The following is a 17,662-nucleotide window of genomic DNA, read 5'->3' on the forward strand; positions in this document are numbered from 1 at the left end:
TTTGGTATTATCTACATTAAATATAGTTTATGCCAAGATATCATTTTGGTAAGGTCTTATTAGAGCCCTTTGAAACCAGAGCTGTATCTACAATGATGTTGCTTAACATATCAAAGCCTGCTGATTAAGCTCTGCATTCATTTCAAGTGTTCACCTAACCTCGAGAGCATGAACTGACCCCCCCCCCCCCTTCTCCTAAGCAACACATGTTGCAGATGAGTGTTTGTGCTGTATGCAGATGGTGTGGCTTCTATCGCAGGGCAGTATTATCTCAAAGTATCTCAGAGGTGTGGACGGTTGTTTATCTTCTCTCAGTCTGCAGAGGTTTATCTGATTGAACTGAAGAACAGTGTGTTTAGCAGTATAGCCAGTGTATAGCCAGGCAGCCACTGTTATGGCAAGTACAAATGCAGAGAAACAGTGGAATCATAGGCACCCATGGAGAAAGAGCAGAGAACGTCTCTCACGCAGGCTGTTCTGCTGCTCATGTTTGCGAGGTGAGGAGAAGGATCCTCTGCGGGAGCATGAAAAGAAAATTAATGGGGACCCTCAGCATCCACACTTGGATCAACAGGGATCAGGTGAGGAGGAGGCTATCCAGATTACAGTGGAGGATCTGGGGATAGTTAACAGCAGCTTCAGTCTGTCTGAGGAGGACCCCCTGACCCCAAGGAAGAGCCTGGTGCGCTCAGCCAGCTCTTTGTCTGCCTGCCCGAGGGCTCTGAAGAAGAAACGACTGACACCTCTGTCTTCATTCCCTATACAGCCACGCTCCACCTCTACCAGTGGAGAAGATGATGAAGAAGAAGAGGAAGACCCGTTGCTGTTTGAGAGTGGTACCAATAGCACGGCAGCTTCTGGAAGCCTCCTAACACCACCTGTCATTAATCTGATCCCACCCACTCCCTCAGACATTGTTGAGGATGATCATTTCTTTGACGTTAATTCAGAGGAAAGTGTGGCATATACATTTGGCAGTGAAGGAAGCTTTGCTGGTGGTGACCAGGAGAGTTATGAGGAAAAGATGGAGAGTGTGGAAGCAGAGGAGACAACAGAAGAACTCACACTGACTGAGAATGAATTCAGTGCAGATAGTGCCGCTGAGAGTGAGGGGGGCCTAAGTGATCAGTTTGGAGAAGAAAGAGAGTCTGTGCCAACCAGAGACGAGAATAAAGAGAAAACAAAGCCCAGGTTCTTACGTAGCGCTTACCAGGTGGCTCCTCTCCCTGTGTACCATCGGAAAAGTGAGTCTGAAAGTGATCTCCAGCACTGTTTCATTGAGATAGAAGAGAAGAACATTGCTGTCAAGTTTGTTTCTGCGTTCAAAAGTGAGGTAACTTGGAGATGTTTGGTCAAGCTTAGCCAAAATACTGGAAGCAGCTAGCTTAGCTTTGTCACATATACCTTCTAACAACTCCTAAGTTGTCTTATTTACTGGTTGTGTGCTTAACTTGTGTGAAAATGAGACATTGTGACTAAAAAGCAATTAGCCGGATCTGGCCAGGACATACAGCCACCCAAAGTAGTTTAAATTACACATTTAAACTATCCCAACTAATCAAAAAGCAGGTGATTATTAGGGTCTAGCTTATTAGCTAACTAAATAAAATATACTATGGAGACAAACTTTTCACCGAAGACATTTTGCAGGTATTACTGCATTCACATGCTCCTCGGATGGTCCCATTTCCTGAATTGTGAAGTCGTTCTTCTGACTTTGGTGTGTGCTTTTAAGTCGGAAACAACATGGACGCTACAAAGATGTGTTGGATTAGCATTATCAGAGCATATAAACAACATGTAGCTATCTAGGTCACTCTACATGGACAGCAACTAACCGTTACAACCATACCATATTATACCATATTACAAATGACATGTGAGCAAAATATTTAAATGCAATATGAGATTTTGCACCAATAATCAAAAGTTTTTTACCATCAATCACATTGTCCGCCATTTTTTTACGTGTATGATGACTCGACAACTCGTGTCCCATAATTTTCTTAGACTCTCCGGGGTGGTTGTTGACTTCAGAGGGCTTTCACATGACTTCAGAGGGCTTTCACATGAATTTTACCAGTCAGGAAATAATTTTTCTGACTACTCCGACACCACATGAATGCACCATGAATAATGAAATTAATGATGTCTGAATTTCATTTAACTGCTGTATTATACATGCTGTCATGGCTTACTGGGACACTTAAATACAAGTGAGCCAAAGTTAATGTTATTAGTGACACCTGTGTTTTTACTACGACATGTCAAAATGTCTTCACTAACAAACACACATAAAGATAAAGTTGACACTGTTCTTCTCATCTAATTTTAGGTAGTTTTTTTTGTTTGTTCTCTTTTATTTCAAAGGAAATTGTTGACTCAATGGTTGTCTTGGTTTCTCTCTCTGTCATAGGGAGCTTTAACACCGGAATACATCTATTGTCATATACTGAGCACAACTTGGGTGAGTTTTCTTGAGGTAAATTTGCAAAGTATCTGTATTTAAACCTTTCTGTTTCCATTTAAGTAAACCTTAGGTGAGAGGTAAATGGCACCAGATGATGGTTCACTCCATCCAGCTGTTGAGCTCATGTGTTGCCTCTCTGTTTTGATCTCAGTTCCCCATTCAGAAGAAATTGCAGTCATTATGTGACATGGCTACAGTACTTCGAACGCCTCCTTTGGGAGTTGCAGAAGTTCCCCTTTGTTGGAATCCCTTTTTAGCCATTGTTTGTGTATTCCCAGTGCGTGGCTGCGCAGGCGGTTCCCAGGTTTTGGGTTTCTGTGACTCAGCATGCTCTCCTCCCTCAGTCCTCTCTCAAAGAGCTTAATTTCTTTTCAGACCAGAGGAGGACAATAATACTGGAAACTATAAGCATCGCCTTTGCCTATCCATTACATAAATGTGCTGAAAAGTTCTGACTCTAAAGCTTTGCTTTGTCATTAAGCCTGTGAGGGTCAGTGTGTGAATGGTCGTCAGACTTTGCCATGTACCAAACCTACATTGCTCAGTGTTCTGTATGTGTGCGTGCAAGGATGCAATCTGTTTGTCTGCGCTAACCAGTCAAGGGTGAGAGAACTCACTCATGCTTTGACTTGTCCTGACTGAGCCAGCTCTGGGAATGATGTCCATCGCTCCGTTTCTGGTGATTTCACCCTTTAAGGCAACATCAGCCTGTGTCCCTAAGCCTGCCCAAAATTTTCTGTCCTTCTTTGTTATGACTGGGCTTTTCCTGGAAGACACAGGCTGTGTGAAGTCTGAACATGGCTGTGGTAGAGTGGGTGTACTGCTACCCTCCATTAGTATTCTCAGACAGCTCTCCATCTTGTGCCCCTTCTCCCATGCATGGTGAAATGAAGTCAGAGAGAGCAACCATAAGTGATTTTCTCAGGATTTCAAAGACACGCTGTTGTGTCTGAGGTCAGCTAAAGGAGAGTGCTCCGACACATTTTTATTTTCAGCCAAGACTCATCGCTTTTCTTACTTGGCTGTTCTATTCAAGACAGTGGTGCTTTGAATTTGCTTAGCTGAAGGCCAGACTTTATGATACTCTACAGAGTGACTCACAGGCCAGCCAGGTGATGAAGAGAGTGCCAGCTCACTGCCCCTGCCTCCTTGTACTCCACTGTCTCTCCAAGACCCAGACAAGATTCCACTGCTGACACACATAAAGCAATTACACTGTCTTATCTGATCCTGACTCCACCTAAACTCCCAACCATCTCAAACCGGCCTTTCAGAAACAGGCCCCTGAAATGAAAAACATGTGTTTAAGAAATTAGGCTGAATTTTTTTGTTGGGTAAACAATTTGAAAAGACTACTGTTTTTTGAACTTGATGCTTCAATCTGTGAAGGTTTAAAACTTAAAGTAGTTACAACTAAGAACTGTAAACATTCCTACATCTATCACATCACAGTGTTGCCTGAGAAAGCCGGGGCTTAACAAGGATGCCATATTCTCAGCCTCATTCGTCTTGCTTGTTATGATAGCAGGAAAAAAAGATATCTGCTCGCTGACCAAGTGACATTTGGAAAATGTAAGAATATTCCTGTGGGAAAGAACTTGGGTTGTCAGAGAAGTATGTCGTCAACCAGACGAACATTAGTGTGTCTGACAGGTTGCTGAGCAACCCCATCTAGCTGCGTCCAGTATCAGCATCAGCTAATGCACTGCAAATAGACCTGGTGACCTGTACGCCTTGGCCTAAAACCATATGATAAGAGTGGCTTAAAATGGTGAAAACAAAGACTTCATTAGATACAGTGACAAACTCAGAAAGAACTAACAAGCATCAGTTCTTATTCATTTTATTGACTTACTGTTTTTGTTACTATGTAGATGGCCTGAGCAACAGAGATGTGAGCTCCTCCAACATGCTGAAAACTGATCTTTGTCGGCTTCCTCACGCCGCCAACATGGACACATTTACTCACCAATTGGTATGAAGACCATGCAATGAACTTTCCCCCCACAAAAGCTTTTCTCATGATCTCTCCATTCTCTATATCACATTCTATCTATGGTCAACAAGGCCCACACATCCATCTCCTAATGTATTTAAAGGTATCTACAGAGAGTCAATAGACATTCCAGGAAGATATGTGCTTCATCTTATTTAGACTATGACTCACGATGCTGAAAATTCTTACTCGCAGAGACCGATAACTCGCTCCTGCAGTCCTGGGGGGACACTGACCAGGAGTGCCACTTTCCACACTTTAACCAAGACCACAGATCACCAGGAGGAGGAAGGGTTGGCACGACGACGACGCATAACTGTTGGTGAGTGTGGTATTATATTATTATGGACAGACAAGATTGTGCTACATTATATTACCATTCCGACTGATATAGGCCTATAATGGAAGAATAACCTTACAAGTCTTTGTTTTTTATGCCTTTCATGCAGCATCATATATGCCTCAGTCTAAGGATCAGAATGGAAACTTCCCTGAGAAGGTACTGTAAATCATCAAAGCAGTGCCTTCAGGGTGGCATCAGCACACAGCCCAGAGCTGCTGCAATTACAGAATGTGCTCTGTTTATATTTCCCAGCTCCCTTGATCTGTCAAAGCAATGACTCTACAAATGGTCTCAGGATTTTAGTCTTTGTGTCCAGGATTTGCTAAGCAAGATTGCTTGTATCCTTAGCGATCCGTGTGTTAGCTGAAACACAAAACAGAAAGTAATTTTTTTAAGGCAAAAATTGCTCATGTCCTGTACTTTTTACCTCCATGCATTATCAAGTGTTTTATTTTCTTTGGTACCCCATCAATTACACATGAGCAATTTATGCAACATGTATCTTATGCAGCCACACTCATGCTGGAGCCCAACACTGAGACCCCAAATTTGACAAAATGGCTGAAACTATGGATTATTTGGTAAATTATGGTATGTTTTTTTTTTCAAATGTCTCTTATACATGTCTTATAGCATGATAGTGAAATCCCTAAGACAAGGCAAACCTCTTAACTCGTTTTATCTAATCACACACCAGGAAGACCATAAACATCTGTGACTAAGTCAACGATTACATAGAAACTGTGTAGGTTTCCCAACTGAAGTAAAAAAAAAATTTTAAACAACAAATGTGTTTATTTGCCTTAATATGCTGAAACATCGATATTCAACAGAGTCATACTTACTTGAGAATGTCAAAGTTCTTTGGAGGTTAACCATGTTGTGTCTTGATGTCGTGCCTCCTACTAAATAGGTTTTCACATGCAGCAGTTTGAGTCTGAATCATCTTTGTGTGTTATGTCCCGCTATCTTTGCAATTTCCAACCTTTGCTTACTTTTTGGAAAGAAAAAGTATACATACTTAAATATAGTACTGTGTCCTCTGACATGGACACAAGGCCACGCAACTTAACTATGCACGGAAACACAGGAATTGGGGTGCAGAAAAATAGCATCAGGTGTTCTGGACTGATGAGTCAAAATTTGAAATGTTTGACTATAGCAGAAGCCAGTTTTTGTCAGTGTTTGCTGAATGGATTCAGAATGATAAAAGAACGAGTGTCTGCACGTATCAGTGAAGCATGATGGATGTTACTTGCAAGTTTGGGGCTGCATTTCTGCAAACAGAGTTGGGGATTTGGTCAGAATTGATGCAACAGGTCTGTAATCTCCCTAGGTCGTGAACAAGCAAGTGGCCAAATCCTTCGGGGAGTTGAACACAGACGAAGTCTGCCAGTGGTTTACCAATATTGGACTGCAGAAATGTCTCCCTTTCATCAGAGGTAAAACAAATTCTTGTTCTTACTCCTCTCCTCTCGTCTCCTCTCCCAGCCCCATGGTTGCATAACTAAGGCAGACATTGTCAATTTGATTTGTCTTTACTGCAAAACAAATCAATTTATTTATGGACGTCAGTAAGTTAAGAGGAAAGGCAGATGAGGATAATGTAAGATTAAACCCCATCATATTAAAAGTGCAAGATGTTTTTTTAAAATCTAACATAAAGCTGTAAAACTGTTTGCTAAAAGTTACAATTTAATTTTCAGATTTGTTCTACAATACTTACTCATAGAGATGTCAGTTGTGCATTGCTCCATGTTCAATTCCAACATTATCCTTTTTAAAAATGAATCTTTAAAAATAGAATAGAATTTACTTACGCAAAGACTCACCATTTGCAAAAATGTATGTTTCTCAGGACTTGTTTGTGTTTGTTGTGGATTATAGATTCTTGGCTGTGATACATCTCTCAGCTTTCGTGATGTACAGAGGTGTAAGACTAAATGTTTCTCTTTCAGAAGCCAAACTGTGTGGTGCAGATATAGCTTCAGTGAATGTGAACACACTAGACACTCTTCATATCGCCACACTGGAAGACAGGGAGCAGCTTCTATCAGCCATTTATAATGAGCTGCACCCTCCCAGCGCCACCACTCAGAGACTAGACTCTTTGCTTGGTACACTTTTATCATTGCAACATGACAAGTAAACATTTTCTAGGACAGTTTGCAAATGCATTATGTCAAGGAGATGTTTACTGATGTTTCTTTTTGTCTGCAGAGTCATTAGGCACAAATAATGTTGAGACATTCACTGCAACATTAGTGTCAATGAGCAGGTCCAAGTCCTCCCCTCATGTGAGCTGCCTGAGTATGAATCGGCGTTCCCTCAAACTCAGGTACAGCCTCTCATATATAAATCACGAAAATAAACAAAAAACAAGCTTTATTTTAATGTCTTGGCCTTTTTCCAAAGAAACAACAGCCAAAACTGCATGACACAGAGGAATTCCCAACTGACAGAGATTACGATTAATGGTAAGTAAACGTAAACGTAAACGTAAAGCACATAGTGAATGTGAATATTAAATGTTAGTTTATGGTCACATACAACCACATTACGCAGTGCCCCGCCTGTGGTTGTTGCTTTGATATTAATAATGGACTGTATGTTAGAATAAATCAGTCCTCTGTATCTCTTCTGATTGTTGTCATGTTGTGTTGCAGCGTCAGAGCGGATAGTTCATCTCAGAACCCCAAAGGAAACAACAGTGGGGAAAGTCATGGATTCATGTATCAAAATGTTGGGATTGACAGAAGATAAGAACCTCTTGAAACTGAAAGAAAAGCAAGGTGCACAACATAAGATGCACAGCACATCATGTTGTCTTTATAAAAAGAAAAACAGACATATATTCATATTCTGAATTTGTGCTTTGATTTTAAGGGTCATCAGAGGAGCTCCCACCAAATCAGCAGATTGGGAGTCTACTGACATCGATGTCAGAGAAAAGACAATTAGAGCTGTACCTGTGCAAAAAGGTAACACTGATCATTTTGTCAAAATTTAAATGTAAGGGACCAGGATTCACCTGGCATATAATATTTAACAAGATACATTTCTGTATGCTTTTGCATCAAAGGAGCAGTCATCAGGTACTGCTTCACAAAATAATCCAGAAGCCAGCAGTTCTAAGGAGAACAGCAACATCAACAAAACTGTCCAGGTGAACCAGCCATCTAAAGAAGAGAGGATCAGGGAGCTCAACCAACAGGTGGACTCGCTAAAAAATGTCATTCTTCAGGTCAATACCTCTCAACTACATCTATGAAAATATGTAACAGATAACCTTTGCTCTACATTTAATGGTACCATAACTGTGATGAATTCATTATCTCAGTAGGGAATAAAATCCCCACTGTAAACTAATCTTTTGACTCCAAAAGGTCCAGGAGCTCCACCACGGCCTGGTAGCATTTTGCTCAGAGTTAAAGAACATGGATGGAAATGTGAATGTAGACAGGCTTGGCTCTGCTGAGCTGAAGCAGAGGCTGGAGTTTGTTAAAAGCCAACTGAATGACAAGAGACAGAGCCTGCAGACCCTCAGAGACAACATTAACAACTCCACTGCTCACAAGAAGAAGTAGGTGGACTGTCTCTGTTAATTATTAGCTTGTTCAACAATGCATAAAACTTTTCTTTCATGTTCCGAGGACATAAAAGAAAGTTATATTAGAGAAAGAATATCTGAATATACTGTGAACATGAGCCACTGTCAGTCTACTGTCTTGCTGTTTGTGTTACTGTACCTGCCATCCACCCAAATATACTATCTGCGATGGTACTGTAAACCTAAAAAGTAATCAAGGGTAGAAACCGTAAATGAATAAATGAATACATAGCTAATAGTAGTTCATATGTTGAGACTTTTAGGGGACATGGTTTTTGATTCACCAAATAAAATGATAAAAATGGACTAGTCCTACCTGCATGTCTCCACAATGTCCAGCAGTAGTTAAATTGCCATGTATGTATGTATATGTGTGACCTTTCCTGACATGTGGTCTCTTTTTGCCATTCAGACCATTAGATGTTCGTCTCTTGGAAAAGATGAAGTTGAACTGCCAAGTGTTTAAGGAGGAAATTTCCGTGGTGCATCTCAACCGACAGGTGGCTCACCTCCAAAATGCTTTGCAAGAAAGCTATGTTAAGGTACTAACACCTTTCATGGATTATTTGCACCACTGAAGACTTTAACTGACAAGTTGGAGGTCTGGAGCTCGGTCAGTGGAGTTTAATCAACGGCATGTGAAACAGAGTTACACCAATATGTGGGAAAGCTGTACGGTCTGAGTCAGAGAATGTTTTGATTGCTAAAAATAAACAAAGAGAAACTGAGATTTGTACCAAAATTAGGCTAGTTATTGAGAGAAGCATGTGTGGTATGGGACACTAAAATCAAACTTATGCTGAAGAAAGCATAGTCAAATTTGGCATTTTTTGACAATACTGCTGTTTCCCCTATGTCTTTAACCATATCAGAACAACTTGTAAAATACACTTAACATATAACTGGTCTTTTCCTCATTAATGAAAGCCACAGATCTTGATGATAAATTAATCTGATGGTGAAGTTAATAAATTTGTTCATTTACATTGTCCAACAGTAGAATTAGCACACATTAAGGAAAGGTCGTAACAGCTTCCTTATGTGGTAGGCCATTACTTGACACTATTATGTCCATCATCTTTGATCTTCTCTTCTCTGTCTACTGAGTGACAACACAATGCTCCATTCAGTCAACTGTTTTGTTAAGCTGGGCAGTTAGTCCCGTTTGAGAGTGGGTATACAAGGCTGAGTGAAGTCCTTTGGATGAACACGCACTTTTTTCTGAGAAAATGATGTTTAGCGCTGACATCCGAGAGCCTGTGACCATACCAACAATGGAATGTGTGTGACAAAAGCCACTGGGAGAGTGCAATAGAGAAATGGGCCAGCATGTGTAAAACTATCTCCATCTATCCCCGGAGGAGCCCACTTCTTTTTTAATGTGGCTCTTTTATCCCATTGCAGAAGCCCTAACGAGGTGCCATGAAAGGACACACGCGGCTTCAGCTTTGAAAGGTGCCCCGTGTCACGTTGCCGCCCCGGGGCCACGCTTTTTTAGGTGCTGAGTTTGTGGGAAAAGCAGCAGCGCTAATGTTTATCATATGACCTAATCAGAGTTAACACACAGGTCAGAGCTGAGGAGCAGCCTGGGAACTGATGGAGCTGTTGCACTAATAAGGAGCAGACTGCCCTGTGTTCGGTCTTGTAGGCTGCCCCACATTACAGACAATAAGGAAATATTTCATCATCTGCAGACTAATCTCCAGGATCTATTGCAACTGGAGAGCATCAATAAAGCAGCCAAGAGGGAATGAGAAAGAGAAACACAGGGAGAGAGTGAAGAGAGGAGGGGAAGGACAACATATGGCGGAAATGATTTTAAATAAGCAGGTTAGCTTAACTTCAGACAGACTATTAAAGAGGTGAAATTTGAAGAATTACTGTTTTGCCCACTCTTTAGTCTCCCTTTTGAGGAAAATCTGCCACCTCTTTGCCATGACATGCCCCTGAGTTTAGGAAATGGATAGGGTGTCTACAGTTTTTAATATAGGAACAGTCATGATACAAGTTGCGGTTGATCAAATGTGGTCCTCCATTTTCTACCCCAAGGTTGACTGTGTTAAAGATCTCTGCTGTTGGAGCCGCCAAGGCATCCGCATTAAGAATGACAGCACTGAAATCAGAACTACTAACACCCATCATTATAAGTGAAATGCAATCCCTTCCCACTTTACGTCTATGTTGTCGCACTGTCAGAGAATAATTTCTCACACTAGGTAAAACAAAGGTGAAACAACAAAAGAATGTTGTAGCTTCCTATAGTGGAGACAAATTATTGTGTTCATGAAATGTGCAGCTTAAATTCACTTATTGTGAAAAAGGTGCGCCACTATTCCTTGTGAGCTTGAATAGCAGTGTTTTTAATTGCCTACTAACATTGGTTGTGTCTGGTGTGTATATGGGATATGTGCCCTATGTCTGGCCCAGGTAGGTTAGGATTTGATCAGATCATGTGGATAAACAAGAAGAATATGAAAAGAAAAGTCTTTGGGCCCTTGGCGTGTGTCCAACATTGAGACGAAAGGGGAAAATGATGGGCATTAGAGGGTGCTTCTCAAGGGGCTTCGGCTGTGTTTCCGTGAATATATCCTGTCTGGAGAAGTCTTAGCTTTGACCCCTGACCCCGGCTAGGCGGCATCTATTGCTGCAAGGCATTCACACGCCATTCAAGGGGAAGGGGGGAGTATGCCAAGAGGCTGGATAAGGGAACATTGGAATTCAGTGGTCAGACTCACTCAAGTTATTTCTGATCCCTGCAAGCTACTTGTGGTGTGATCTCTTCTAAAACTAATCATTACATCTTGGCCGTCTTCTGGCTTTGACACAGACACTGTCTTATCTCTTAGGGACTTCCGTGTAGTGGTATCTGTAATATTTAAGGCTTTATTCCAAGAAATAGGTTAGTGAGTTTCATGTTTCAGAGGCACAGAAACACACCGTTGGAAGTTTTAAAGATTTTTTGAATAGGGTTGTGATAAAGATAACAATACAAGAGGCTGCACTTGGCTACTTTTTTAATCTCTTAAATGATTTGCCATTTACAGTACCTTTTTGGAGATTTTGGAAAATACACATATTCCTTTTCTTGGTAAGGTCAATACCATGCTCATATCAGTCCGTTAGATAGGGAAACGGAGGGGATTCAGCAAGTCTGACAGATATGAGCTCTTAGCAGGAAAACAAATAACTATTGTTTTAGATTTACTCACTGCTTACTGCATATACTGTAGGTGAGATTTCATTACTTAGGGTAGGAGTATCTGATTGAAATTGGACAAAATTATATATTAATGCTATATGCTATTATTATAGCATGAAAGGAGCCTATTAAAATATGTGTCACACAGTAGATTCTGCATTAACATTTACATCAATCCACCGTAAATGGGCAAGGCCTTAAACTCTGAACCATCTGTCTGTGCCCTTGCATTTGAAAATGTGTGAATGTGTTGTTTCTGCATTTAGGAGAAAGTTCAGAAAAAGAGTTTGGCCATTGGTAGCCTGAGCCAGCTGGTGTCGCCACAGTCTCCAGCCATGCTGCTGGTTGTACAGGAGAACCACAACAATGATGGCCATTATGACTTTACATGTCACTACAAAGAAGGCAGCGGACTAGTTGTGGTCAAGGTGGACAACTCTCACCTCTGTGTGGATGACAGGTAACAATTAAACACATACAAAAGAATTTCCAAGTAATTAATCCAGGCTTAAATGTTTTCAGTGTGTAATATTTAGGAGGATCTATTGACAGAAATGCAATATAATATACATAAGTATGTTTTAAGTGGTGTATAAAGACCTTACATAATGAACCAACTGTTATGTTTTATTACCTTAGAATGAGCCATTTCTATCTACATATACCGTGGGTCCTCTTACATGGATGTCGCCATGTTGCGCCGCCATGTTTCTACAGTAGCCCAAATAGACAAATGGCTCTACACAGTGCATTTCGTCACCATGTTGAATATGTATGAAAAGAAGAAGAACAAGTAACATTAGTAGTAGTATTAGTAGTAGTAGCAGTAGTAATAATAGTATTAGTAGTTGACTGGTTAATTAGAAGTAAGAAAAGAAGAGAAATTTGGACAAATGGAGGACCACATGAATTATTTAGCATAAGAGCCAACAGAGCGTGTAGCTTCTCCTGCTCCCTTTGAAAGGGAGGATTGAACTGTGACTGATGGTACAATCACGTGGTGTCGGAATAATAAGAATATTTTTTTCCTCCTTAATTCTTTATTACAAAAAGAGAAATAGAGTGTAAATAGGACATAAAGAAGTATGCAGAAGTTTGATTTGTGCAAAATCACGTACTGCATATACATATTTTGCAAACATGTAATTTGTAATATGGTTATAACAGTTAGTTTGCTGTCCATGTAGTGTGAACTGGATGTCTGCGTGTTGTTTACATGCTCTGATAATGCTAATCCAACACATCTTTGTAGTAGCGTCCATGTTGTTTCCACATTCCAACTTAAGAGCACATTAACACACTGAAGTCGGAAGAACGACTTCAACAACTCGGGAATTGGGACCATCCCAGGAGCATGTGAATGCACTGTGAGCCGCTGGTTGCGATTTGCAACCCTCACCACTAGATGCCACTAAAACTTACACACTCAACCTTTAATGATGTTCCCAGAGGCCACCACCAGTTTGTATTCAGTATCTCACCCATTTCTTTTATCCCTCTGTTTTCCTATGCTTGGTAAGATTAGAAAGTTTAGAAAGTGAAGTCTGAATGACAGTGTATAGACAGAACCACAGAAGCTGAGAAGAGTCTTTGAGTCTCTGTGTGTGTTCACTTATCACAGCATCTGTGCCAATGCTCTTTACACAGCTAATGAAAAAATACAAAGGGTTGCTATTTCCCTGTCAGTTTTATCCGAGTGGCTATAAATGAAAACTAATGAAGGGAACTTTTAATGAGCTCTGTGTTGAGGTGATTTTTTTTTTTATATTTCATGCTCTGTGATTGTGAATTATTTGATATAATTTGTTGCTTGTTAAATAAGCATTACACAGGTCCTGCCTTTACCTGGAGTGAGAATCATGCCAAATAAACATTTGATATTTTGAAGGAGTTAAGAGAGAATTTTACACTACATTTTATATGTTATCAAAGTTCAAAAACATTTGAATTTCCTGTCACTAGCGTTATAACTTGGAATGGGATGATTTTGAACTTAATGAATGAAAATTTAACAGTTGCTGTTGATACATTGTCTCTTTGACATGTTCTATTTTCGCATGTGTGTGTTATTGGCCTTGTAGACTAGTGGAGGTGAATGGTGTACCGGTGGTCAACTCTACACTAGAAGAGCTGACTGACATCCTGCTGCAGGGACCCAGCGCTCAAATTGTTGTCCTTCGCCAGCCCCCGCCCACCAACTCCCAGCAGCAACCACTGCTCTGGCAGCACATGGTCAACCCTGATCCCATGCAAACAATCTGCCCAGAAAGGGATATGGTAACCACAGAAACCCTTCCACGACGAAAGGTGATGGCCATCTGATGAAAGCAGAGAGACAGACAACAACATATAGGGTGAGAAATAGTGGTGATGAAGATGGAGCAAAGGGTTTCTCACTTTTTTAAACTGATGTCTGTCAGACAATGACTCATAATGTGAAATGCCATGGCATGTTTTGTAAATTATTTATCTCCATATGTGAACATTCACTGTATTGCTAAAATGTTCTTCATAGATTGTTGCCATATGTCTTTTAGTGTGTTATGTTCTTGTTCTTAGTAGATAGTAATAAATATGCCTATGAAAAACATATTTCTGGAAAAACAAAACACAAACAAAAACTACATCCACTTTTTTTCCCTATCTGGATCTATTCTTTTACATCATATTTTTTCCATGAGGGAAGATGAAAAGTAAAAAGAGCAAACACATAGGCAGCTTTGCTCCACTGGATATGTGATAAGTATTTCTTTTTTAGCATTCATCTGAGGAATTCCTGAGGGTGTAACAATGTAAGCCTGATTAGGACTCAGCATCCTTCACCTTTTTTAAAGTACAGATAAAACTGGATATAGTCAGAAAATATGTGACATAGTGTAAAGACATGTCTGAAAGTTTTGTATCCTGCCTGCAAGCTTTCTCTTTGCAGATTAGACACTAAGATGGTCTGGAACAGTGTTCAGAGCAAAAGATATCTTCAAATATGAGTCATGTATCCCCTTTGTATGTTGTAATGTAATCCACTGTTCTGTAGGAATAAACCCCTGGGCCCGGAAATGCCTCATTTCTCAGCCTTGTTCTCCCTCGTTAAGTGGCAGTGGATCATGCAAGTCTGACAGAAAGACAGCACAAACACTACCAAACCCTGACCCAGACCCCTGGGGTCCAAAGAGCCTGAGAGAAGAAGTGATGAGCTTGTCAATTGATGAGAAAGGTCACAGGTCAGTCACCAATACATTTGTGCATAAATGGTTTTGCAATCAAAGGCAAATGAGCTCCATATAATCCCGATGATGAGAGATATGGTATTGTTTAGCTGCCAAACAGACCCACAGGGAGGGAGAAGTATGATGCTGGCAAGCTGGAGATTTAAGAGACTTAGTCACAGGCATGGGAAATTGAAGTCAGCCATACCACAACATGTTAATTTACCCACTGACACAGATGAACCTTAATTACAAACCTCAGGAAGCGTAACGATACAGTGAGAAGTAATGCAAAACAATTCAACAGCAGGGTGTTGACACGTAGAGCTTCAGAGAGACACAGAGGAAGGGACTGAGAGAAATTGACGATGATGATGATCATTGTCAAAATAACCATGCAGCAGGAAGTGAGGTCAATCCGGTCTATTCTTCCACTCAGTACACAGAGACAGGGAGAGAAATTCATAGCTCAGTAAAGTAAAGCCACACAGAGACAGAAGGCAGAGGAGAGAATGTGTCATGGCTGCCTTTATGGAAATAAATTAACACTGGAGAAAATGAGACAAAATCCTATAAACACTGCTGCTGGCAAGAGTATAAAGGCACCGTGGGATTCCCAGTGACCAACACACCCGGGAACACACACTTGCAGGCTTTGATACTTCAACTATAAACTACTGCAAGTTGTCAATCTGAAATGCAGAAGAAATCCAGTGGGGTGAGTAATTGAAGTGACACCATGAAACCTTCAAAACTTTTCAAAGAAGCTGTCAGTTCAAGAGGATGAACCGCAGGACCCAACACTCTACTGTATGCAAGTCAGGAACATCTGCAGTGAGTTTGAACTGTACAGTGGCCTCCTATACTAGCAAGGCGCCTCAGGTTGACCCTGGCCGTACCTGACACGTAGTGGCACAGAGCAACCTACCTTGCATCTGGTTTGTCTTAGTAGCCTCAGTAAAGCTACATCCAGCGCACACTGATAAGCTCTGAGGCAAGCCTGGTGTGGCTTGATTTCTCTCTTTCGCCCAGCGAGTCCAAGGTTCTCACTCCTCAATCCCCCTCCCTCCCACCTCCTTCAACTCTCTAACCACCCCATGACATTTAAGGGTGCCTGGCATCCGTTTGAAGTGGGAGAGGGGGCATTAGCTCTGGTTTCCTGCCCAAATCCCACACAAGCCAATAAAATGCATGCAGGTCTGAAGCGAACCAAAGGAATTCCTGTCCACTAAACGTTAAACAAACAAGATTGGTATTTAGCCTTATATTATACTGTATGGTATAAAGGATTATGCTTAATGCAGAAACTATTGTCTCCTGTTTTTGTAACACTCCCTTTGTGCATTGGTGACTGTCTGTCGGCCCCATGAGACTCTAAATTACAGTTAATGAGGTAGTTAGTAAGATGTTAATTAGAAGATAATAATTATTAATATATGTTAATCATCTCACATTTGGAATTTCATGTAGCTTTGTGCTGTAAACCCTTGTGTAGTTAATACAGCCCCACACCTTCTAGCCTCTTATATTTCAGTAATCACTCAGCAGCAGTGAAAGCCGGGAAGGTCAGTGTCAAATCCCAGGGGCTTCTGATTTCATTTTGCTAAGGTGGAAATGGGACTTCTGCCTTTTCCTCTGGCAAATCTCACCCTAAGTAGCTGCACAAGGCACTTGAGAAAGTCCCCAGAGATATTTATGTGTTGACCCTCTCCTGGTCAGCAGTGCTGTGTTATTTGACCTATGTCCTGGTATATTCTCACTGCATTGGTTGCCAGTCCAGACATGCTGTGGAAGTACTGCCATCTGCTGGCTGCCTCAAAAACTTCACACCATTGTCTTGAATTTGTTTACAGATGAGAATGCCTCTTGGGGTTGATTGTTATTCATGCAGTACAGGGGATGTATAACAATTATCTTCCAGCTCTAAATGAATACCCAAGGTTATAAAGATCACACGCTTTGAAATGTAATCAGTGATGTAATCCTGTGGTAGATTTATCTGATTAAAAACACACACATATATTTCTTGTCCATGTGCTAAATCCAAAAACAGTAACTGTGATTTCACTTTGAACAAGGAAACACCCTTTAAATGTCATATTATATATAAATGGATTTTTGTGTGTCTCATGTTCATATAAAATGCAATTAAATTAAACATTCGTCCTTTTTACTGTAATTTATAGTGTCATTATCATTTAGAACCTGTATTTAACAATGAATAAATGTGTTTAAAATGTGTTTAAAGTATCAAGTCTTAAAATGAAGCACCTTTCTAATCAACAATTTACCATACAATCCAAGCAATATAACAAGCATTCAGCAATTTTTTATTTTTTTCTATTCATTGTATGTGATGTGTTTTATAGTGGCTGTACTATATAACAGGCAGCATTTTGTAATGAGATTATTGAAATTCTGCTAATAAGGTAATTAAATGAATTTCCCCTCAACCCTGTGATAGACACACGGCTGGGATGTAAATGTGAGCAGATTACTAATTATGTCAAACAGTCAGCTTAAGAATAAAATAGGGAGAGCATGCGTGATTGATGAGTACACTTACAGACTAACGTGGGTTTAACTACTGCAGATGAATGTGTTTAGGCTGGATTTGACGTGAGGCTACATTTCAAAAGCTGCTCAGAGACATTTTACCACTCACCACGCTGCTCAATTAAAAGGCTAATGAAAAGGCCATTAGGATCAAGTCTAAGGTGTGCTTTGGATGAGATAAATATGTTAGTGAAATTGCTTTGCATAGCCCTGCCAGCATGCAGCAATTGAGAAAGGTCAGCATAAGGTATTAGTAATTCTCAAATCCATTCTCTCAGAAAT

The 17,662-nt window shown here is 40.6% G+C and overlaps 1 protein-coding gene across 1 annotated transcript; it reads left to right on the plus strand.

The window, feature by feature from the left end:
* Positions 1–394: 394 nt before the first annotated feature.
* LOC123984485 lies at positions 395–14,568 on the plus strand. The gene is made up of 16 exons (XM_046071400.1): positions 395–1,244; positions 2,417–2,467; positions 4,345–4,445; positions 4,662–4,788; positions 4,916–4,965; positions 6,146–6,251; positions 6,768–6,926; positions 7,030–7,147; positions 7,225–7,286; positions 7,476–7,601; positions 7,696–7,790; positions 7,892–8,053; positions 8,196–8,392; positions 8,832–8,961; positions 11,885–12,078; positions 13,700–14,568. Exons 1-16 carry the CDS (start codon positions 395–397, stop codon positions 13,938–13,940), a joined length of 2,769 nt encoding a protein of 922 aa, XP_045927356.1. The 3' UTR covers positions 13,941–14,568.
* The last annotated feature ends 3,094 nt before the right edge of the window (positions 14,569–17,662 follow it).

Source organism: Micropterus dolomieu, linkage group LG15, assembly GCF_021292245.1.
Source record: "Micropterus dolomieu isolate WLL.071019.BEF.003 ecotype Adirondacks linkage group LG15, ASM2129224v1, whole genome shotgun sequence".
In the NCBI taxonomy this organism is placed as follows: domain Eukaryota; kingdom Metazoa; phylum Chordata; class Actinopteri; order Centrarchiformes; family Centrarchidae; genus Micropterus; species Micropterus dolomieu.

Bases quoted from the DNA above. Each gene is read 5' to 3' on its own strand.
- LOC123984485 (XM_046071400.1), top strand. From the start codon at position 395: ATGGCAAGTACAAATGCAGAGAAACAGTGGAATCATAGGCACCCATGG. The intron at 4,966-6,145 runs GTACTGTAAATC...TAATCTCCCTAG, and splicing joins ATGGAAACTTCCCTGAGAAG to GTCGTGAACAAGCAAGTGGC. The intron at 7,602-7,695 runs GTGCACAACATA...TTTGATTTTAAG, and splicing joins GAAACTGAAAGAAAAGCAAG to GGTCATCAGAGGAGCTCCCA.